The sequence below is a fragment of the Myiozetetes cayanensis genome, unplaced genomic scaffold (assembly GCF_022539395.1).
Source record: "Myiozetetes cayanensis isolate MyiCay16 unplaced genomic scaffold, myiCay2020 scf12, whole genome shotgun sequence".
NCBI classification, from domain to species: domain Eukaryota; kingdom Metazoa; phylum Chordata; class Aves; order Passeriformes; family Tyrannidae; genus Myiozetetes; species Myiozetetes cayanensis.
Window position 1 is genome coordinate 19314870 of NW_026086826.1, and position 24730 is coordinate 19339599.

At 38.5% G+C, this 24730-nt stretch overlaps 1 protein-coding gene and 1 long non-coding RNA gene across 6 annotated transcripts in view; one reads left to right on the forward strand and one right to left on the reverse strand.

Moving 5' to 3' along the window:
- OLFM3 (olfactomedin 3) overlaps positions 1 to 792 on the reverse strand; it is a 53094-nt gene extending 52302 nt beyond the window's left edge. Inside the window, exon 1 of the mRNA XM_050306965.1 lies at positions 499 to 792. Within this exon, the coding sequence (XP_050162922.1) occupies positions 499 to 567 (69 nt within the window). The 5' untranslated portion in view covers positions 568 to 792. The remainder of the gene's footprint in view (positions 1 to 498) is intronic.
- A 484-nt stretch (positions 793 to 1276) lies between these two features.
- Positions 1277 to 24730, forward strand: part of LOC126635419 (uncharacterized) — a 154123-nt gene continuing 130669 nt past the window's right edge. For 4 of the 5 annotated variants that reach the window (XR_007627706.1, XR_007627705.1, XR_007627707.1 and 1 more), the window contains exons 1-3: positions 1277 to 1646; positions 3344 to 3538; positions 5705 to 5836. This is a non-coding gene — a long non-coding RNA (uncharacterized LOC126635419). Of the gene's footprint in view, positions 1647 to 2676; positions 3146 to 3343; positions 3539 to 5704; positions 5837 to 24730 lie in introns of those variants that run through there. The other variant, XR_007627708.1, reaches the window with a different exon arrangement.

Consider the following 24730-nt stretch of genomic DNA (forward strand, 5'->3'; position numbering starts at 1 on the left):
ATTTCCATTCGGAGGCTGTCGATCCCTGCTTCCAGCGCATCGCTGCTTCCCCGGCACCGGTGCAGTCACCCAGCGCTGTGAACGCCTCTGTGCCCTGGGTGGGCTGGGTGGCCGCTCGTTCGGGCTGTGCAGCTGCCGGCCTTGGACAGCTGCGGGCCTCGGGCAGCGGGGAGCTCTGCGGCTCCTGCGTGTGGCGGTGCGGGGGTCGCGGGCAGGTGCGGGCTGTGCCCGCTCTGCGCTCCGGGGCCGTGGGCGCCGCCGCATCGCGCCCGCAGCTCCCTGACCGCGGGCGGCCGCCCCACCTCGGGTCGGCAATCCCGGGGCCGGGGACAGCCATTCCCGCCACGAGCTCTCCCGCCTGGCCCATCGGACGGCCAAGGACACGCACCCGCCTCTCCCCGGGGCCGCCCAGCGCATCGCCCGCTACCGCATACGCCGTGTGCGGGCCGGCTCCGCCGCTGCGGGGCCGGGAGAACTTGCCGCCCGGCCGGCTCCTACCTTGGAGGGATTGAGGCCGGCCAGCAAGGACAGCAGCAGGAGGTTGAGGATGCTGGCGGCCGCCCGCATCCTGATGCCGGGGCTGCCTCTCCGCGCCGCTCCTCTCGGTCATTCACTCCGCTCCCGCTGCAGCGACCGCGCCGGCAGCCGCGCTCCCTGCCCGCCCGTCCGAGCCCGACTGGAGGCGGCAGCGGCAGCAGCAGCAGCCGCCCGGGGAACGCTCATTCCGCGGGCAGCCTCGGCGCGGGGAGGGCGGGCGAGGCCGGCGCTGCCCGAGCTGCCGGAGCGGCTCCGCGGCCCCGTCCCACCCCCGCCCCTCCCCTCCGCCCCCGGCCAGCCCACCGCCAAACTTTGGGCCCGGGAGACGGCGGAGCCAGCGCGGCTGGACGGGCACGGGCAGCGGATGTGACATCAGCGCCGCCGGGAGGGAGCGGGCGGGGGGCGCCGGGGATGCGGCGGTGTCGGGGCTGGGGCCAGGGTCGGGGTCGGGGCCGTGCTGGGCTGAGTTGGAGGCTCAGGACAGCCGTGGCCGGGCTGCAGCAGCGCGGCGTGCCCCGTGCCAAGGGGCGGCTCGCCGGACCCCCTCACCCGAACTCCGGGTTGTCCCCCCGGCAGGGGCCGGCGGGGCTCGTCCCTCTGTGAGGGCACAGCGTGCGGCCCACGCCGCTCTGCGCTCGCTGCAGGCGGGCAGGGGCGGCTCTCGGGAAGGGAGCACCTGGCACCGTGGCAGCGGGAAGGGGCGAGGGTGGGCTCAGGGGGGAGCTGCGGCCAGAGGGGATCCCACCCGCTCGCTCCCCCACCTAGAAAGTTAAGTCAGGGCTTCACAGCCCTGGTGAGGGTAAAGCCAGCTCTCTGCTCCCCAGCTGGAGCGTGGGCCAGCAAGGGACCACCATGGCTCCTTGGTTTGGCTGAGATGGGAAAGCCTGTGTAGGTGCAGGCTGGTGGAGGTCATTGGTTGAGGAATCCCTTGAAAGCCTTCCCAAGGACATGTAACGTGCAATAAAGTCTCTTTTCATCACCCAGCACCTTTGCAGTCAGACAACGCTGCTTTGCCAGCCGAGGCTCGGGGTGAGCTCCTCTTCGCCTGTGTAGCCCAGTTTCCCAGTACAGGCTTGGCGTCTTCAGGGACTCACATTCAGCACAGCTGAGTATGGACCAAGTGAAAATAACAGCACTGTTGTGTTAACACGGGCAAAGTGTGTTAATGTTTCAATTATTTTCCCTTAGAAGACTCAAGATCTATGGGCAGGGTAGTCTTATGGCATAGCCAAGATTAATATAAAGGCAATTTTCAGCTTTGCAGGGTAAAAATGCATTAGCTTTACAGTTAGCAATTTTTTGGTCTTAACTAGATTCTCTGGGGTCTAGGTTGTGTGCTTTTCCAGCAGCTAGCACAGAAAGACCAACACACTTGTGCTTTTTTTTTTAGGTGCTATATAATGTTAACAAAGAAAAAAATGAGCTTAAAATATCCTCAAAAAGAAAAACTTGTGTAGGGAAACAACCCCCAAACAAAACAAAACAAAAGAAAACAAAACAAAACCCTAGTCTTGAAGAGGGTGTTTTGGTTGAGTGTGTTATTTAGGATAAGTGTGGACAGGACATGATTTTCTCACTACTTCTGAGTCTACAAGATTGGTTTCTTTTGCCTTCAAGAGCTAAGACCACTGCTGAAAGACAAATGGAGCAGAAACTGTTCTGCTTTCAGGCTATCTGAGAACATTGCATGTCCTTGGCAGAGTGTTCCCAGATCAAAACTGATGATTTTTCTTATAGTGTTTTATTATATATTTGAATTTCTTCTTGGATTAAAATAACTAGATTTTCTTTTGTGAGTGGATTAACATTTATATTTTATGCTAAGATACCTTAGACATCCCCTCTTGGCCATCAGTATCTTTTACAAAGATACAGTCTTTAATTTCCGTGGAAGGTAGATCTACAAAGTACATTTCCTTATGACATGGAAAGGAAATTATAGAATTTATCAATGAGCTTCCATTGACATTCCAGGATCAACAATGGAAAGAGAATCCCCTCTGATACAGACACTATTGAATTAGCTTCTATGAAGAAAATATAAAAGATACAGAGAGGAGATTAGTTAATATTTTTTTTCTATAGAAAATATGTAAAAGTTCTATTTTCTGTGAAATAACACTAAAAAAATATAAAACCTGCATATATTTATATGAATTCAATATTAATTAAAATAAGGATACCAAAGCACTGAAAGCTTCAAGTTCTCCAAGGGACAAAGTGAATGGTATTTTCAAAAGAAACAATTTCCTATGTAAAAATAACATAGATTCTAATGCCACAAAGGCAGGATTGATGGTATTTAGATCTTTTCTAGAGCCCCTCAGTGACTAGTTCTCTAGCTTTCTCTACCTTTATTTTCTCCACACTTCTCTTCCCTTCTTTTTTCCTATCTGTCGTAGATACGTGTGTATGAACCATTTAATTAATCATAGAATGCAAACTTTTTGAGGAGCTTCAGTGATGCATTATATTTTTCCACTTCCTCATGATACTTGGAATATCTGTCTTTGAAATCAGTAAAATATGAAGAGTAGAGTTAAAAATAACACTAGTGATTCCCCAGGCCCCTTAAAGCATGAGCCTTCAGATCTCCTGAACTCATCAGGTACTTTTATGCGTTACAAATTAATAATTTGTTTGATATATGAAGAGGTACCAAAATATATTTCAAAAGGATAGGATAAAGTGACCCAATTATTTTCTGCTTGATTTTAACAATCTATTAAGAAGAACACAAAAATATGTTATAGATTTATTCCTCCCCCCTCTTGCAACCTGACGAGTAATATTTTTTTTTTGCCAGAAAAGACCGTTTGAAGACTGCTTAGAATCACTAGCAATTGGTATCTGAAATAATTGCGTTTGTTAAAGTGTACCTGAAAAAATAAAAAAAAAATTCAAGTCCTCATGAGAAGATTTATTTCTGCTGTATGCCCTGATGGTGAAGATCTCTCCCTAACAAAGCTTTCAGTCATCCATAAAACCTGTGAAATTCTAGGTGGGTTGCATTTCTTGAGTTCTTTGTATGGAGATGGCTGCACTCAGGGTCAATACTTGGTTGTGATAGAAAAGACAAGGGATATCAAAAGCTTTCCTGCAGGCCTCAGTGCCAGACTATTGGCAAAATGGTGGCACACACTGAACGCAACTTGTCTAGATAGAGAAGGATATTCTCAGTGTGTAGCTGAAGTTACAACTATTTTTTTTTCACACCATATTGCAAGATGTATTGCTGGCACTTGGAATAAGACAGGTACTTGTTCACTTGGGTACACAGAAATTGATAAATGGGATGTAGGTACCAAATTATATATAAATAATTTCAAAGGTTTGTGATCTGAGTTTGACAACTCGAAAATACTGATGGGAGTTATGCAAAAGGACAACATTTATATGCATCTATAGAAAGATAATCTTTATTTATGGCAGGTGATGTCTGAAAACTTTTTAATTGCAGTGCTATCGAATATTTTTTGTAGACAAGAAAACTTTTCATGAAATCAGTCTTATACTTAACACTTAATATTTCATGAGTGCTGAATTTTCTACTGAGTTGGGAGAGTGGTCCAGATTTGGAATTCTAGGCATTCTGAGAATGAAAAGTTTAGGGAATCAGAGAAAGATCCTTGCTGACATTAACAAAGCTGAAATGTCCTTGAAGGTGATAAGTGTGTCTTTCATTACAGAAAAGATTTTGATGTCTCAGTGAGACTAAAGAGAGAGTAAAAAGATACAACCAAAATTAAGCTGTCAATGATACAGAAGATAACTTTCATGTGTTGTATTTGATTACATTTGTAAAGAACAGGAGAGAAACAAAACACTTATAGTGTTGTTAAACCAGATGAATAGAAAATTAAGTAAAATACTAATTAATTTAATTTAGCCATTTGAAGGGTGTGTAGGATGTTTAATGAAATAGAGGAATACTGCACACATGCGACAAAGTTCAGGGCTATTATTTATATTTAGTGCACAACATAGCTATAGTATTTTCAGATTTACAGTTCAGTTGTATTTGCTTTTACATCACTGTATAAATATAAGTGGGAAAATATAATTAAAGATTACATCAGTGTGAAATGTAGGAATATCACTTTTACAAAGTGAGAGCATCTATAAAGAATGCTTATCTACCAAAGCTCACAAGCTTTCTGCATTGTCCCCTGCCAATATGAACAAGTACATTACAACACAAACCCAGCAAAGTAGCCTTTAAGTGTATTTTTGGTTATGTGAGATTTTTATAATTTTAAATATCATAAAACTTAAGGATTAAGATCCTCTTCTGCAAGATCAAAAAGTAAATTTATTCTTGATGAATGTTCTTAAAATTCTTTCTGATGATCTTAAAATTGCATGATCACAAAGAATAAGTGAAACTTGGAGAATTAAAGTTGAAATATGTTTTATTCCAGAATTCTGGTACAGATAGTAACATCTAGTCAGTTGTTTGATAGAACTTTGGGTTGTTTGACAGATTTTTAAAATCAAGAAGGTATGATTTCTCAGTATGAATAATGTGATTTTTAGACAATAAAATACTCGGCAATATTTACAGTTGACTATTACCTCTTAAAATACATAATTTGCAACCTGTCAAGTCACAATTGAAGTTGGGCTAAGTAGCTGATTAAGTCCCCAGGTAAATCTTAGGAATCTGTAGAATGTTTAATATTAAATATTTATTCTAATTTATGTATTTTTCATGTACTTTGCAAACACATACTGCAGAGGCAACAAAGAGCAGTATGCTGTATGATGACAAATGTATGAATTTACTTTGATAGTAATTCTCTAAACATTTACATGCAGGCAAAACTAGTTTGTGTCTCATAGCATATATATGAATATTTATTGACCAAAGTGTCATAGTAAAGAGGCTGCTTGCAATATTCCAGTGTGACAACATGATGCTTATGGGAATTGAAAGGACCAGGGTATCCTCAACTACTGCTCATTGGTGAATTCTCAGGGCTCAGCATCTTGCAGGACTGGGTCTCAGAATAATAAAATAATAAGGCATCATTACTAAAAGCTCAATTGCAATACCAGTCTTTGTCATAATCACTTAAGGTCACCAGTATTAGAAAAAAGTTTAGGTCATGATTGTAAATGATGGTGCAAACATTCTGATGGATTTTATGCTCTGTTCTGTTTTAAGGTTTTGAATGTTACCAGCACACCTGGTGTTTTTCCCCAAATGAAGAGTCTGTCTTCTGTGCAGAATTTCTACTGGAATGGAGAAAGGAAAGTTTGCATAAGAACTTGTCACAAAGACAAATGAGCTTAAGAGGTGGGTGCTTTCTGTAATACAGTAGTTAATTGCTTTGATTTTTAATAAGTTTCAGTTTTTAAAAGAACCTGGCGGTGTGGTGCTATTTGTGGTACTATTGCAATATTCATGGTTCTGTCTTATATAGCCAAGGGCTCACGACATAAATGCAGGCACTGTTAGGATATTTTTTTAATAAGTTGACATATATTTGATATTTTAATTCCAGCTGGATGTTAGAATAACTTACCTGAAAAAGTAATTGTTTAAGATGATGCTTACTGGAATCCTCCAGATGCTTCTGTAGGATTACATTTTGAATACTGATGTAGGTTCCTGGCTGTGAAAGGAGTTTGTCAGAATGCTCTGTCAGATCAGGTCAAGCAGGGAGACAGCTTTTTAAAAGGTAAATATTAGGAAGAGAAATATTTTAAGAAGGTATTTTGGTTTACTTCATATAGCATTTATTATGTTCTAAAGTGTTTCTAAAAAGTAAATTGAAAGGTCTCTTGACAATTATCAGGTGGTGTCTGCTCTTCTTAATCTCTGAGAAGATGATTCAGGCTATACACTGATTATCATGAGTGACAAGGCTCCAAAGTAGCTCCACCCAGGTCTCAAAGCAGTACAAGTGTGCTAGGAGTTGCACTGGCTGGGCTTAACAGCTCAGCTGCTTCTGCATCCCACATTGCACAGTGTCATTTGTTTTCTGTTTTCTCATTACAATATCAAATTTAAGATTCTCTAACTTGTGTGTCCAGCATATCCTATTCCATTTGCCCAGTGTTACCCCAAATGCTTGAGAGTGGGCTCTAGTATTGTTTTGATTTTACTCCTATCCTGTTGCACAGCAGCAACAGAGGGACAGATGAAATGATTCCTCTCATTCATAGCTTTGGCTTTGATGCTTGGTCAAAGTAAATACAGGGTCTCTTCTTTAGAGAAGAGAGTTTATTAAGGTTTTCTTCAATTTTCTGTAGGACATCAGCCCCTTTGTAAATTGTAGAGGGAATAACTTGGATTAAATCATCCATAATTGTAACAAAGCTGTGCTCTGGAGCAAAATGTCTTGTGTTCCCTCATACTGTGGTTTACATTCCAGTAATTTTGTTGAACTTTCAGAAGGCTATTCCTTATTTATAACTAGGGTGTCTAAAAAGTGAATCATACCTACCATATCTGACATTCAGGAGGCATGAAAACTGTGAATACCACACATTTTAAGACCTAAGGAAACCCTTTTTTGCTATTAGGACAGTCAAAGAGTGTAACAGGTTGCCCAGCCAAGGCAGCACCATCTGCATCATTGGAGGTTTTCTGGACCAAATAAAACTCTGAGTAGCCAAGTCTGACTTCCTGGCCTCCTGAGGTCTCTTCCAGCCTGAATTGTCCTATTGTCCTGTAACAGTGTGAATGGTGGTGATCTGCACAACTGGCTTGTCTCTTTAGCTGTGGGCAGGACTTGAAACAACCCACCTCATCCCTCGGTATAGCTGAGAAAAAGTAGGTTCTGTATTTCCTATCAGTGTGTATTTTTTTACCAATATGATGTATATTATATGGGTTTATGTGTATATATGTATATATTGCTATGTAGACCAATTTGATATAAATTGTAATTACAGGAACGGTAGTGTAAAAATTACTCAGTTTTCCAATCTGATGCGGTTTTATTAAAAATCATAAAGAAAAAAATTTATGTGGTTTTGGTAGACCTCTGCTTTTTTTCCAGAAGCTACCTGCAGTCTTTGTATGAATGGTATCAAACCTTATTATAATTAATTTCTTTAAAAAGTCACTTCTCTGTGCTGCTCCCTGACCACTGTTTTGCAGGAACTTCAGCTTATACATTATTATTACTTTCTTTTTGTCTCAAGCCAGAGGAGACCTCTTTAAATCAGAGTAATGGTGAGGGTTGACAGTGGGATACATAAACTGTGAACTTCCTTGCTCACATTTGAACTGCATGAGTGTTCATGTAAATCTAATGATCTTTTTGGATAGAACCAAGCTTCAGCTCTTAGGCAGTGGACTCAAAACCCAAGCTTTAATGATTTTTCTGAGATAGTCTCCTTTTTAGTTTTAAACCTGAGGGTGAAAAAAACCACGAGATACTACCCATTCTCGTACAGAATGTGAACAATCTTTATTTGACTTGTGAATGAGGGGTTTGGTAACATATTTTTTGGAAGGCAGCACAGCTTTTCTTTCAGAGAGAGCAGTACAAATCCCTTGCTGTCATATTCAGCAGATGGCAGCATGGATGTTGACTGGCTGGGTATCTGCTCAAATCTTTTAGCTGCCATACCATATTGACGAGCAGAGTAATTAATTTGTCAGTGTCTTTAAGGTCAATCACAGTGGAAGCTTTCAGTGTGTTAATATGAAAAATCATATTTACCCTGAGGGCACGCTGTCACAGCAGGTAGGAATTAATTGTGGAATTATATAATTTTCTCCCTAGAATACAACTGTGTTGAAAGAAGGAAAACATATAAAACCAGTAGAGCACAATTCAGGACCCCAGTGTTTGAAACACAAATTTAGCATTTCCACACGTGCATATCTGAGTGGTACCATGATCAGGGCCTGGAATTAGGCCATGAAAGGTTATGCAGAAAATAAAAAAAAGGAAAAAGAACAAGACCAAGCAAATGTTTGTGTGTGATTGCTCAATAGCAATACTGATGTCATTTGAATGTGGCCAGTTTTGTTTCTAATAGCAGATCAAGTGCGGTGTAGATGACATATTATCAAACTCCTGAATATGAGCAATGAAGGCATATGATAGCTGTGTAAAACAAATTACCATTTCAGGTAGAAAAAAACCCTTGGTGTTTCTAATCTACACAGAATATTGCAAGAGTGGTGTTTTTCACTGTAGTTTTCTTATCAGTCTTGCAGAAACAGGAATAAAGGGGTATGGAGTATAAAAATCTAGAGTGCTGTCTGAATTTTTCAGTTAAGCTGAATTTTGTCCAGGACTCTTAGGAGAGCTCTTATGGGTGAAAAATGCTATAGATTTTTGATTGTTGATGAATATTGGAAATATTATTTTTTAGCTGTTCAAGCAGCATTTCCTCTGTTTGTGTGAGTTTGTAGAAACTGAATTTTAAGGCCTGTTGGTGGTATTTGTGTAGACATGAAGATAAACTGGTATCTCACTGTCTTACATTTGTTTAAAAAGGTCAATGAAACATGAGATTCGTCTAACAAAAAGGGATCATTTTCATCTGACCTAAAAAAATCAGTCACATGGACTACTGTTAGTTTGTGTGTGCATTTTACTGGTTAAAATCAAGTAGTGTGTACCTCACAAGAAATCTTAAATCTAAAATTTGTTCAGAAAACTGTGTGAAAATTTCCCAGTGAGCAGATATTTTTATCTAGTTACAGATAATTGGCAATAAAGGAACATGCTATTTTTGCTCACTGATTTAATGAAAAAATTATTTACTGCAATTTAAGCACTTTCTGAAGCAGCAGCTTAAGTTGCTGATCCTGGAGAGATTTATATGCATGGTTATAAACATGGATAAAGTTTGTAGGAATATCAGCAAGTGAAGTTAATAGGAATGTTGCCTTTTTGTCTTTCCATTAGTGTGAAGTGGTGGCATTTATTATATTTTAAATGAAATGTGTTTGTAGATCTTTGGAAAAGTAGAATCTTAATTTATTTCTTTTTTCTTTTCCCAACTCTCAGAACAAAGTTCTAAACTAACCACTTTTGGTTGAGATTTTTTTGTGTTAAAAATGGATGCCGAAGACATTTGTAACTATACTGTACTTTCCCACTTGGTCACTCTTGGTTCCAGTTTGGCAGTGCAGTGTCTCAAGTAATTTGCCCCTTGATTCCCATCTCTCCTCATCTAGCAGACACACAGGCCGTTCAAATAAAAAGCAGGAGAGTTTCTTCAGCCATATTTTTGTGAACAGTGCTGTCAAACAATGCAAATATTGTAAGGCTTTATTTTATTATTTCTTTTTTATTCTGAAGCTTTATTTGATGTCTTCTTAAAATGTTTGCCAAAATGGAAAAACGAGGGACTGTTTTAGACCTTACACTTCTGTAATGGACAGAAGACTGGAAATTTTATATGGACATACAGGGATGTGCATAAACTTCAGCTTGGTTTCCAGTAAAGCCAGCAGAGTCTTAAAGAAATCCCATTATGTTAACATTCTGTGCTTCATATTGTGGAGACTTCCCTTCTACACCTACCTTTGAGAATTTAACTCCTATAATAGAGGGTATAGTGTTTCTTTTCCTCAACTGTTTCATTTCTGCAGTTAATACGGAGTGTTAGTCAGGTGGATCTTCTATAAAAGTCAAGAACAAACTATTATAATATGTTTGACAGGATTTAGGGAATACAATGCATGAATCATTATTCCTTATTTTGTACAAGTATATTAGTTTCTTAACTGATTAAAGGAAACTGGAGAGACAGGAAAGCTTTATTCACATAATAATATCTATTTTTCTTTTATTTGTGTTTAAAGGCAAACATTTGCTTTTTCATGTTTGAGCTTGTTACAATGCTGTGTAAAACCACAGCTCAGAATATTAATGAGACGAAGAAAGAAAAATAATTACCTGTAGACTAGGAAGTCTCTCAAGTCTTTTCGCAGACAGACTTTAAACATTAGTTTTGGTTAATTCATTCAGCCAAGAAAACCAACAGTTTGGGCCACTGTAAGCTTTCAGTTTGATTCCATTATAGCTGTCACTCAGCTGTGCTGAGATGCTTACAATCAAATTAGGGATTATTGGCACTGTCTAGGGCAATATTACTGAATATTTTGCATCCAAATCCATAACTGTGGAAATTCTGTTTATCTTATAGAAATGCTCGAGATTGTCCAAATTGCTGGAGTCAGTTTTTGTGCATACACATTCCATACTTTAATGCAGTTAGGCAGAATTTCTGAGTGGGCAGAACTGCACGGTGAACCAGGAAGAGCATGATAACAGCTTATAAATTTTTGATGGCTTACAAATTCTGTATGTGAATTACTTATTTGGACAGTTACTGAAGTCCTTACTGTGTTAATAAAATATTTTCTTTGGGCATCTGTTGGTTTAATTTAATAACTGCATGCTAGAAATCACAGAGAAGGCACACAGTGGCTCCAGACAAACTTCTGACAGGGATTGAGGTGAACCCCTGAATCATTTAGTTGAGAAGGTGCTGTTTCCATCTGCCAAGGAACACGTATGGGATTTCTGTTGCTAAGGTACGAGGCTGAAGTTTAACAGAATATTAGAGGATTGAAAATAATTGTCCAGAAGAGGAAAAGGAAAGTGATGCTTTTTGAAGAACTGTTTCAACAGTAGCAGACCAACATGGGATGAACTATGTTGGAAAGTGTTTGGGTTGACTAGCTTGGGTTTTTTGATCCTGTCTCTTATGGGGGGAAATAAGCAAACACTGTGTTTGCTCCCTCCTTCCTCTTCCTCTTGTTTTCTTGAAATTTAATATTGACTAATTTAATCCAAATGCAAGAGAGGATGTGTCAAAGGAGAGGAGATGTGTCAAACAAATTAGTATTAGAATTTGGTGAAAAAAGTATTAGTAGTGGTGGTCCAGAGGACAGCCCTGCATGAGCAGTGCCTGCAGAGAAAAGATCTTAGATTTTACTGTTCTGGGTGATTTGGTAGCTGGATGAGCAGCAGATCTTTGCTTCTGAACCAGTCACGGGTCGAAGAAACCTCTTACACATTTGATATTGAGAAGTCCTTGCACAGGGCGAGTATACTTGGGATGAGAAGCATTCCTACCTTTCATTATGCCATCTTCAGATAGGAAAATCTTCCTTTGGAGTCGATGACATTGGTTTGATAGTTTCTCATTAAATAATCCTCTTTCTGTGTACAAATGCTTGGGAAAGGAATATCTGGAATGTGTCAGTTTTCCAGTTGATCGATACCTGTATGTATTCTATATGGGTCTGTGACAAAATATATTAGGATATACTACTAAACTGTATTATTTTATAGACCTGTAATTAACACTTGAGTTCAAAAATTTTTGAGTTATGTGTCAGATAGAGGAGTAACTTTACCTCTGAAAGAGCAGACTCACTGGGCTAGCATATGGACATTGCTACTGACATTTCCTTACTCATTAGATTCTATAGGAGCGTGGTTAGCTATGTTCTAAAATGTAATTTCCCAATTAATTCTTTGCCTAAATGAAATGAACAGGCATTCTGCATATTTTGATTGTTCCAAACCATTGAACTAGAGGATCTTGATTTTATTGTTCATCCTTTTGAACTGAGAAAATGTGTTACCTAACTGGATTTAGAAAATTAATTCTTTAAAATATATTGACATTACTCTAAAAATTAAAAACTACTTCTTTTGATCAAAGCTCTATAGAAATCTTGCTAAGAGATTTTTAATGGTCTTGCTTTTTCCGAAGTATTAAATGATAGCTTTTAAAGACACACTAAGGATTTTAGTGTGACCTGGGTCTCCCTTTCTGCGAGACTGACTGAAACAAGCAGATCAAAGCAGGATCAAAGGCATTCATATACCACAAAAATCAGATAGAAACAGTAGGCGATTTCTCAAGAAGCTTTACCTAAGACAACAAAGGTTTGTAAAGATGTCACAGCTCTCCAGGTTAGTTAAGGAAGATATTAGAAGTACTTACGTGAAGTTTTGCTATTTGTCTTTCAGAGCTTCAAAATGTGGTCTTCAGGGTAATATATAGTTAGGTTGGTTGAAAAGTTGCATATGAAATTTTCTACATATACTAAAAAATTATTATAACATATATACACAGGGAAGACTAACTGAAACAGTTTTCCTGTTTCTGGTAAACAGTTTTCAGTATTTGTGAGGAAAAATGGTGTTGTTTGGTCATTAAGAGGACATGAATTAGAAGGAAATCTTTTCTGTTAGTGTTGATATTTTCTGACCTGGTCATTTACAGATTTTTAAAAAAAGTTTGGAGTCCTGTCTTAGTATTTATACTGCAGATATTTATGAATTATACACATAGCAGTAGAAAGGGAATGAAGGTAAAAGATGGGGAAGTCTGTGAACAGAGGTATAAAAAGAGGGAAAATGACTAAAAGAAAAAATGTTGAGTGACAAAGCAATACAGAAACTGAAACAAGTCCAAAACAATGACTTAAATTTTTCTTAACTTCTTATTACCTGCTTACACTAAAGAGCCCCAACCTTAAGTCCGTCCTAAAAGTACATACTTTACTGAATTTGTATTATTTTGAATTATACCTTTTGAGTTTCAAATAACTAAAATTGCTAGTGCAGAAACCCCCAACTCCCATAGCATTGTATTTGTAATGTTTCTAATCAGCTCTCAATCAGCAAGGACATGGGATACAACCCTGTTGCAGAGACATAGTTCTTTTTAAAGATAAGGCATTAAATAATTACAGATGGTGAACTGAGTTGAAATTTAGGAACCCTTTGAAAGTCATCATTGGTTTGCAGTATGCTTTCCCAAGAGTCTTGGTTTGCTTGTATGCTGACATTTAAATTGCTGTCATTCAGTATAAATGACATATATAACACACATAAATGGCTAAGAGAGCTCTATCTGTTGTGTAAGTAACAGTGAGCCTTTGAAATATTTAATGTCTTTAACTTTCAGCAAAAGAAAACAACCCCTTAGGATATGGTTGTGGCCTTTTTTTTTTTTAATTACTCTGATGATGATGGCATATCCCTTATACTTGAAAATATTTGTGCTGGTGTTTTTTGTTGTTCCTCTTCTATCTCAACATCTGAGTCATAGTCAGAATTGAATGAAGATTGTCTCTTAGGGTACAAAAGCTGTTTGAAAAGATATCTTGAAGAACTACACCTGCTGTACTGCTATCATAAAGTAGCATCAGAAAATATGTATGAGCTAAACCTCAGTTCGGTGTAGCAAAGAATAAGTACAACTAGCTGGAATTTACCTGTGTCTACTTGGCCAGTGCAAAGTTTTCTTCATTCTTACTTTTTACCCGTGGTGCCAAGCTGAATGATTTTATATTTCCATTTTTAATTGTGTTTATAAAAACTAGTGCAGTTTTGTCTTTTGGTTTCTCTCCTAGGCTCAGACTAGTAGCTATTGGGAACATTTAGGCTAAGTCTAACTGTTACTACCAGTTAAAAACAGTGGAGTGCACAGATCCTGGGTGTCATTTTGGTTTTCCTATTAATTTCAGAGGAGTAATTCTTGGAAAAATCTTGATTTCCTATGAGCCTTGTGATAAGCTACCTGCCGTGTACTCAATCACAATTTGTGTTTGGAGAGGTCAGGCACAATCTAGTTGGTGTAGCAGGTGTGCTCTCAGCACTATTTTTTAATTTTATATGTTGGTGTTGGTATGGTACTCCTTCAGATCACAGTGGTCTAGATCACTGAAAATTAAATAAGAGATTAAATGAAAGCTCCTTATTTGTATCTGCTCTACTATCCAAGTCTGACATATGGTCTTGTACAGACTAGGAGTAATTTCTGTGTCAGATTAAATACCCTAAATACCAGCAGCATATGAAAACTAAGCAAAAAGCAGCATCACAAGCAAAATGGAAAGTTAAGCACAAAAGGTATCCATAAGGATAAGCATATAGCATTAGAGTCTTTGTGTTAGCAAACATGGGAAAATCCATCTACTTTTTCACTCTGTTATAGAAATTGAATGGCCCTGGGGCAGCCAAGCTTTAGCTCATGAATCACTTGCAGCTCTAAAGCAGTTCATATTTCTTGCCTGTTCCAACTGTGTTGTATACGAATCACTGCAGGAATATGCTAGTATGGGATCTGCTAAGTCATATGAATTCCTATGGGAAAAAATGGGTCGGGAGAAGTGGGGAATCCAGTGTTATTTGGTTGTGTTAGACCCAAGTGTAGACCCTGTCTATCCTTGCCCTGTGTATTCTTGTGGGAGGAAGGAAGGGGTCCTTTGGAAGATACCACCTCTTCCTTGGGAACCTTAGGAGGAACTGAGAAGCTCTGAGTTTCAGATATCTGAGGATTTTAGCATGTAGGTGTAGGAAGAATATAAAGGACATAGATATAAGGAGTAGGTAAGGAACATTTTCTCAGTCTGTTTTGTCTGAGTTGACAGGATTTGGTAATGTGGAGAATCAGAGCAGCACTGATGATACACACAATAAGTTTCTACACACAAGATGGAGTGTGTACATAACCTGTGTATACACTCTAGCTTGAGCTCTATCCTACAGGAAGAGTAGAGCTTCCACCTGCTTCCTTTTGCTTTAGTGGGTGTCTGGGTTTTTTGACAGTTTCAGGTGTGTTAATCTCACTGGGGAATGGGAAGCTTTTCCCCAGTGCAGGTTGGCACACCAAGCAATGCAGTATCCTGTCTGTTGAGAAGATAGTTCAGAATGCCACAGCTGATCAGGTGACAAACAGGTGGCTGACACAGTTTGGTCAGAAGGGAACTGGAACCTTAATAAGCCACCAGGGCACACTGGCATTAAAGAATGTGCTAAGTACAGGGCTTGGGTACAAAGTTTCAAGGGAAGGCTGTGCAGCGTCAGCAGCAGGTAAAGGGACTGATGACAATTCTCTCACCAAGGGAAACAATCAAGAGCAGACCATGATTGGTGATGTATGAGGCAGTGCTGAATTAGTAATGTTTTTGCTTACCTAAATCAACTCTTGCATGCTGTCCTTCTTTCCTCATGTTTGGTTAACAATTTAACTTCAACTACCCTTTGTTTAAAGTAGTGCTCATTGAAGACTGAAATAAGTCAGCTGTGAAAAAAATCATGGAATTAATTTTGATAATATTTGAAGTTTGGAAGAACACTTCTGAAGTTCCATCGAACATTTCAGACACAGAGTTACCATAGCCAAGCTATACACCAAAATGTGATAGAGGCTGTGGCTTCATAATTCAACAAGAACAGAACAGTTTTATCTACAGAACAGTTTTATCTTTATTGTCCTTTATATCCAGGCATGAATGTATATGAATGTATATGAAGGCAGGAGTGCAGGAGTACCTGGGAATTTATTTCCCCTAAACTTCAATATTCCAAGCAATTATTTAGGACTGTAAGTGGACATGGTAGTGTGTCAGTCAATACACAGACCTTCAGACATGCACTGAAGTACAGCTCAGTTCAGCAGCAGATTGGATAAACTAGAACTTTATACGCATTCAGTCCCTGGGCTGAGGGACCCAGGTGTTAGTATTGTGTATGGCAGTACCTTATCAACCTTCTGATCCTGCACTGTGCACATTAGCTTTATAAGATCAGGCAAAAAATGATCATTTAAATTTCAGTTAGTCTTTCTGATGCTTAATGGACCAAAACACTTCCACCATTTCTTCTAAGTTTGTGGAATACACTAAATCTCAGTCTTGCAGCTAAGAAAAGGTGACAGCGGTGATTAAAAGACTGCATATTTCACTGAAAGCATTGACACATGTAAATCTAGTGAGAAATTTCGTAGTACATGGAAAAAAAGTCCGTAAGCCAGTTAAAAATTAAAGCAGAAAACCATTAAAATAGAATATAAAAATGTTTCCTGTCTGAAAAAGCAAAAGTAGGTGCCAACTAAAAAAAAAAAAAAAATCAATACATTTGATCAATAGTTTCATTATTGATTCTTTGTTTTCATTTACATTTGTAAAATTTTGTTGAAAATTCTTACAAATCGACTCAGAATCAAAATCTTATTGTTTGGATGAACACGAAAAACCTTATCTAATCTTTTCATCAGTTTGATAGGAACCTTCCAGAAGTACAAGCAGACTAGAATCCAGGCCACTCTCTAATTCCTATACATTAAAAATGTGAGAGTTTGGAGGGAGTGGGAAAGACAACAACTTATTGTTGTGAGGAAACAATAACCTGAAAAGAAGATATGCCTGGTTTTGTATTCATTGATGGCTCATCTTCAACAGCTCCATAACCACGAAGGAAACAGCTTTCTTTTAAGGCACTATAGAGAGAGACTGTCTGAAGAGGGCTTACTGCTGCCTATGCCTCATGAAAAGATGTGGCTTTTAATGAAATATGCATAAAAGTCATTTTAGATATGTGACCTACATAATCATACCCATCCTGAGAGGCTAGAGTAGAAAATTATTCTATTCAGAATAATTAAACTCCCCCTTTGTATTATTTCTCATTAATTCAATATTCTTCTAAAAAATAAAGCTCCCACAACAGTTTCAGTAATCAGCTTTTCAGATTTATGAGCTATTTTTATGCTAGTATTGTTCTGTGAGACAAGGCTCCTTGATCAATTGCCAGGTAACTGTTTCAGTCTTTTCCCAACACCCTCCTAATCCAGCACATTCAATTATTTTTAATTGAGTAACTTCATTATTCAAAAAGTCCCCTTGTCATAATTCTGTAAACATTAACAGTATCTTATACAAACAATTATCTAAATATAGTCGTGTTGCTTCCTTCATCCCCATATCTCTTCTTGTGCACAAAAAAATAATTCCCAAGCAAAAAGGGAACATGGTGGAAAAAGTAAAGACTAAACAGAAGTGTTTCAGGTAGTATATTTTTAGATTGAAGTAAGGAAAAGATTGCAGTGACAGTCTGCTGTAAAGCAGTATGCTTTTTGTTATCTGAAATTATGGAATCATTGAAATTAACGTTCATGCATTCTTAGTTGCATAGTTACAGTGCACCAGCTGCCTCCTTTTGAAAAGCAAGAACGGCTTTTTGAGTTCAGGTGTTTTTCCTGGAACAGTTATTCCACAAATAGGCACAACAATGCCTCTCCTATTAAAAAAAAAGGAATTAAAGGTGTCTCTGAAAGGATGAAGAGGGACTGAGTGAGGACAGTGGTGTAGGTAATACATTAGCTCCCTTTTCTACAGAATATTGGTTCTTATAATGAATCTGAAATGCTACACGTTCATGACAGAAGAATGAATCCACAGAGAAGAAAACTTGTCCCTCTGTAGTGAAAACTTTTTATTTTATGGGTTCTTGTAAGAATCCTCCCACAGTAACAATATTCTTATTTTTGCCAAGGGTGAGGAAAAGGTATTCACATAATCTGATACATATATTCAAAGTTTGTTCCCTTGGTCGAAACTTAGACATCCAGTATCTTGCAGCAGATTAGACAATTAACTATAAAAGATACCTGAGCTGCCATGACAGTTGATTTTTAGCTATACATGCCCCTGAGGGCAAATCAGTATTAGTTCTGGTAATTTTTTACTGAGGAGCAGCTCACATAGACCTGTAGTCCTGCTTTCTGTTCATGCCCCGTGCTCAAGGCAGTATCAGTTGCTACTCAGACTTCAAGCAGAGCAGCTGTGCAGCAGCTGAGAGATCAGGAAGAAACCCCACTGATAGGACCAGGAACCTGCACAGGACTTCAGTGAGCAGTCTGGGGTAACATCACTTCAAGGAATACAGACATCTGCAGGGATATTTAGAGCCTCTGTAGTGAGTGAGCAGAAGTTGACGTGTACTAAAGGCAAACTTGGGGAAAACAGCATAAGGAATAACAATCTGTGCTGGTCTGACTTTTATTTTTTTTTTTGGTATATATTTTTGGGAGCCTTTTTGTATTGGATAGCTGGCCTGCCAAACAGTGTACCTCATTTAAGCATGTTAAATTAGGCAGTGTAACTGTCCCCTCTGAGCATCCATTGACCAAATACACCATTAAATGCTGAGATCTCATATGAATTAATGTATAGTTTTTCTAGTAATGTTAAGTACAGTTCTAATTTTCATTGATGAACTTCTATTTAATTCTTATGAAAATGCATCTGAGATACAATCCAAGTGATTCCCAACCAAAACCTCCATCTTCTTCAGCTGCTTATAAAACCTCCAGTACTGTAGTAAAAATCGAAGTTGTAACTGTAATGTGCTACATGAAGACAATGTAGATACTAAATTAGCCTTGTAGGTATCTCCAAAATGCAATAAATTAATTAAAAAGCTGTTAGATGTATGCACCTGTACTTCACCGTAGGATGTGTAGGATGATGAGGAAAATTTCTAATCTAATATAGAGATGAACCACAAATACCTTTGACTCTGAAGTTGGCAAATAGCATGCAAATGGAGCTTCTGAAGGATATTAATAAAAGCAGGAACAGGGCACCCTGGTTTTGCCTCCCTAGAGAACTAGTACCAGTGTTCTGTGGCTGCTTGTTATAATTTATACATTTTCTAGAAAATTAGAATGTTGTGGTACTAACATTAATCCTGACCTTTCAAGTTTTGTGTTTTACTAAAGGAGGGTTGGAATTCATAGAAAGTAGATATTATGAAGAAAATAGAAGGCTAAATATGGATTTGACCTTTTATTTGAAAATCCAGGAGTGATTGCCATTAGATAGTTCTTAAGCTTTTGAATCTATCTGCTTGCTGAAGCAATTTTATTCCTTCCCTTTTTGAAGAACATAGGGTAGGGTTTTACATACATCAGGACTATACTTTGCTTTACAATATTGATTTATTGTTAATTGGACTAGAACCGACTCTGAATGCAGATCTTTCCACTTACTTTCCTGTTACCATTTATAAAATAATGAAAAATTAGATTATGGGAAAATGCACTTTTGGACTGGCCCTTTTCAGAGACAGAAGCCATGTGATAAATTTGCATGTCCATGCTTCTTTTCTCTCACATGCACTTCACTTGCTGCACTTACATGCTGCTTATACTACCTCCACCATCTAGTATTAGCTACAGGGAGTATTGAAAATAGCTGTCTGGTAAGAATTGTAATAAAGAAAAACTTACGTAACTTCACATTTTGCATAACAAAAGATCACAGCAGCTGATAATAGAAAACTGCTATTATCATAAATAAATACTCCATGATGAATATTTAGAATATGTCTTCAATCTAAATTTAAGTTCATTTTGTTGTTTATTTCATTTCTTCTTCTTTATTTGACTTTCACCTAGACGGTTCTATTTTAAACAGACACAATGAAGGAATTAGTAATACCTGAATGTTATCTTGGCTCAGCTAAAAAACAGTACTAAAAGGTAATCAAATGTTAATGTAGGTCATCATCATCCCACTAGTCAGCACTGACATAGAGCACTAGATATTCTTATATGTTCAAGGTCAGCATCAATTTCTTCCTCTTGGATTGTTCATAACATTCAGTGAAGCACAGGTTTTGCTCCTCGTATTTGTAGTGAGATTTTTCTTTTGATACTACCTGCAGACCAAGAGCTTTCGGAGCTGGAGTATTGTTTCAGTTAAATACCTGTTTAACCATTTACAACCTAAATAAACCCACTTTATAATACAACTTCTCTTCCGATTTATGTTTTTTAAAATCATCTTGATAATTGTTATTTTCTCATAGAGCGTTTGGGAAACACAAGGCAGCAAAATGTCACACAAAATAGCAAAGCATTCCAAGCGTGCATGCATTTATTGGTGTGTTCCTCGTAAAATCTGTCACATTGTAAATGACAATTCCCTTACAGTATTCGGCACACAAAACAGTTTTAACACACCACTGTAATAAGCAATTACCTCATTCTACATTTTAAAGCACACATCTTGAACAAATTTTAGTTTATAATTAGTAAAACAAAAAATGCAGATCTGTTAAAAGAACCAAAAGGCTTGCATTCTTGCCTCTGAACTTTTAACTAAACCCCAAACACTGAAAATACCTGTAACATCAAGCATAAAGATTGTGATTAACTACTTGTAAAGAGTCAGTTTCCTGTGATTTCTTTGTGAAGAGAAAACACAGGCCATTTGATATTTTTAGATTCTTGTGATTGAACATTCTGATTGAACAGAAGTGTGCTATTAAATAGCATATGGCAAAGTAAACAAATTCCAGAATGCTAGGAGATATGTTTAAAAGTGGTTAAATTATCATCATCCTTTTCTATTTGTTATTGAAATACAGAATGCAGAGCACAGGCTCGTAAAAACACTTGAAAAGACAGCTTGTCATACTTCTGGATATATTTGAGAAAATAACACAGTTCAGTGAAATGCCATGGAAGATTAACAAATTAATTATGTATAAGTTGACCTCCTGTATCCTTGGGCTCTCACTGCTATCGCATTCTCTCTCAATGCCACTCTGATACAAATTTAATTGGAAACAGTTCCTTATGCCTGTTTGAGTTTGGGTTTTGTTTTTTTATTGCTCCTGCCGTGCATGGGGAGGACTACCTCTAAAAGCAGGAAACATGCATTCTCTTTAACAGTTTTTCCTCTGCTTCAAGTAGGAAACCTAATTCTAAAGGAATATGGAATGCAGAAACTGCTGACCTCCATATTGGCACTAGAATTAAACAGAATTCATTTGCAGATTTTTCAGAATAAAGCAACAACATTCTGAAAATAGCATTGATGGAGTATATTACATGCAAGAGACCTTTTGGAGAAGAGCAGGTGAAAGAAATATCATCTGCTCAATTACCCCCCCCCCCAACTCGCAGTGTAAAGCTTTCGTTGCGTGTTTTTCTTTAGTGTTTTGGGGGCCATTTAAAAATGAATCAAGTGATGTAGCAAGAGAAAAGCATCAGTAAGCAAAGCTCTGCATTTTCTCCCCTGAAATTCTCTCTTGCCTTTACTTTTTCATTAATTTATTTTATTTTATTCATTTATTCTCTCTACTTCTAATCACTTACTATTCATAACTTGTCATTAAAATATCATTTGCACAGAAGGGTAAACAGGGTCACAGTCAACTACAGGCTGCACAGGAAATAGCATAAACAACTGAGCAAACTTCTTGAAACTGTTGTGTCCTTGAACTCTTTACTACTTGACGTGTTCATCCTTCACTACCCTGGAGGTATCCCGAGGGCGCTCTTGTCAGCACATCACAGCTCTCTGAGCCTCGAGCAGCCACCCCGTGTAGCCCCAGACAGGAGTAACGAGTCAGCCTGCTCGTTCTCTCTTCTCCCACTGCAGCACATTGAGGGAGTGCTGTAGAAAGGAACATGCCTGTGAAAGAATGTGCTCAGGAACTGAGCAGAGGTGTGAGGGTCACAGTGGGGAGGGGCAGGTCTTGCTAATTCTTTCCAGAGATTTGCAGCAAGACTGTATTGGTGGTGTACCACAGGACAAGTCTGGGATCTGACTTCATTCTCCAGGGAAACTACTCTGTGTTGTCACAGTTCCACTTACATTCTCCTTGTCCTTCGTGTAAAAGCTCTGTCAGTTCAGAAACAAAGTAAGCTGGTGTAAAACAGCAGATATCCTATATCCTGCAGGCTTAACCTGACCTTTAGAGATTAGATTAACACATTTTAATCTGTAATAATATTTTTCCTCTCTTTAAATTCCTTGAACCTCCCTGGAAAAAAAAAAATCCTGTTCCCACAATGTTATTGATGCTTTTCTGAAACAATTATGTAAAGTGTTATGTAAAGTTTCCACTTATGCTAAGCTATAAGGCGATAGCTGTGGGGAATAACAGCACAGATGCTTGAATACTGTGAATCCACTGCTTCAGACTCTGCATTTTAGAGGGAGGTGTGAAGGGAGATAGAGGTGCCCTGGAGTGGGATAGAGAAATGCCTGAGGAGGGAGGTGGGATGGTTTGATGGGAAATAGGTGTGCTTCAGAGCAAAGCCCCTCTGGGTGTGGACCCTGCTGGAGTGCATGGTTGTTGTTGCTCCTGTGTGGAGTCCCAAAGCAGAAGAGACACTGCAGAATTCTATTTTGGATTCAGTTGATACTTACATTGCAGGTAGAAGATGAGAACTTACTGAAAAGGTCTCTTACTGACAGTTTGAGACTTGACAGAACTGCTTGTAAAAAAGTGAGTATTTTCCTTCTAAATTCTAGAAATGCAAACTTTTGAACTTTGGTGAGGTGAAAAATTGCTTCTGAGCCTGAAACTTCAGTATTTTCACAATTTCTTTTCCAGCAATGTTTTTTTAATCTGTTTAGCTGCAAGTGAATATGAGTATGTGCAAGTTAGAGAATAAGAGAGTGAAAGATTGCAGCAATGAGAGTATTTTAGAATCTCATAAATCAGGCCACTTTGAAGCTTCAAACAGAACTATACTAGAGTGACATTTAGTAACAATACATTTTACCAGTGCTTAGTTTGTAAAATTTATTAATAATTATCACCACTTCAGAGCAGTCAAGTCTTATTTACTTATTAAGCTTATCCTAAATTAATAGCAGTGCCACAGAGCTGCAGATAGTGCTGATGGATTCGATCCTCACTTCTAGTCACTGAGGTTGAGATGATCAGGCTATAGAATTCTTTGCTAAGGGAAAATGGAACCATTTTGGTTAAAGCCATTCTTCCCTATTTTTCCTCTCACACTGTTGGTGTTTTTGTATTCCTTGCCCATTTTGTTTCTATGTATTACACTTAACTGTGTTACAAAATGCTTATACACGATGACAGTGTATGTGTTAATTTAGAATATACCCATGCCTGCAGTCAAGAAAAGCAAATAATAATTATTACCTGCCTAATATATTTTTACTTCATGGGTACAATAGGCATCTGCTCTTGCTACAGCATCGTGGCATTTTTCTTCATTTATTTGCATAGTCTTAGCTTTTCTAATGTAAAATTTTTAGGTACTTGTTCTGGAAAAAAGTGGTACATATTCAGTTTTTGTCAGTGTCTGGGAAGAGCACAGATTTCCAAAGGATCCTCTGTAAAAGTGAGAGGAACACCTCATGGTAGGTCTATGTGGATTCCCTGGGTTCAAGCAGAGAAAGAGCTTCACTCCTGAAAGATAAAGATATTTCCCCTCCTTTCTAGCCCCTGTCAAGAAGAGACTGTTCAGATGAGCTGACTGGGCAGAGTAAAAAAGAAAACTCGGGCCTTGAGAGTCAGTGGGTGCTGCAAATTCCTCAGTGTAGTTTCAATTCTGAACCTCCTTGTTCAGTAGGTCACAAGAAAAGAATGGCCTTTTTGTCTTCTCTTTCTCCATATTTTTTAGCTTTTGTGATCTTGTTAAACTGTGAAGTGTTTCATTTTTAGAGTCTGCGAGCTTGTACAACTTAGTACCTTACACTACTGAAGTTTTGGGCTATATGAGGGCTTTAACTTGCTGGTATGTGGCTTTCTGAGCATCAAAGGCACTATGACTTCACCATGAGCTGGTCCCTTGGCATCTGAATCCTATTTACTTGCAGAACAAAGAGCTGCTTTATACCCTAATGAATATTAATAGAAACTGCTGTAGTATATGTTCCATAGCTAGCAAAAGCCCTACCTGGATCCATACAAAAAGAGCTTCCCATGGAACAAGTACTTACTTATGGATACAGAGATAAAATTCAGAACTGAGTGCTTATTTAACCTCTGTACATTTTCTAATACAGATGTCTCTAAAGATCAGCTCTAGTGGAATAATTCAATACCCTTCCCTGAAAAAATATGCTGTTGTTTCCTTATTGTGTCTTTCATTGTATCTCCCAAGCAGTGCTCTTATTTAATAAATAAAAAATACTAGCCTTATGCTCATTACTTATTTTACTTAATTGGGTTGTATGTTGCCAAGATTGTAACTGTTTTAACTCTGCTTGTTTTTTTTTTCAATTTACACCTCTTCTAAAGCACATTGTAAAAATATTTACATAGAAATGTGTGGCAAAGACATGGAGAAGGCAAAGAAGTAGGAATTTTTTTTCAGCTTAGACTTTTTCATCTGTATCCATCTGAAAGCTTCTTTAAACCATGGAGTATCCTGAACTGTGTCACAATTTAAAATGACATCATTTTATGTTCTTTGCTTGACAATTGCTAAATGACATCTGGAGCAAGCACAGCTTTGATATCACCTTCAGACACAAATTTTGTGTCTGAGCACATTTTTAGCTCTTCACCTCAGTACTTCCTATGACTAATCCTTGTAGCATTATCTTTTCCTTCCAGTTTTAGTTTTCTTACCTACCCCCTTAATTATTGGCCATTTTTCTGTTTCTCAGCTGGGCTCTCTCATATTG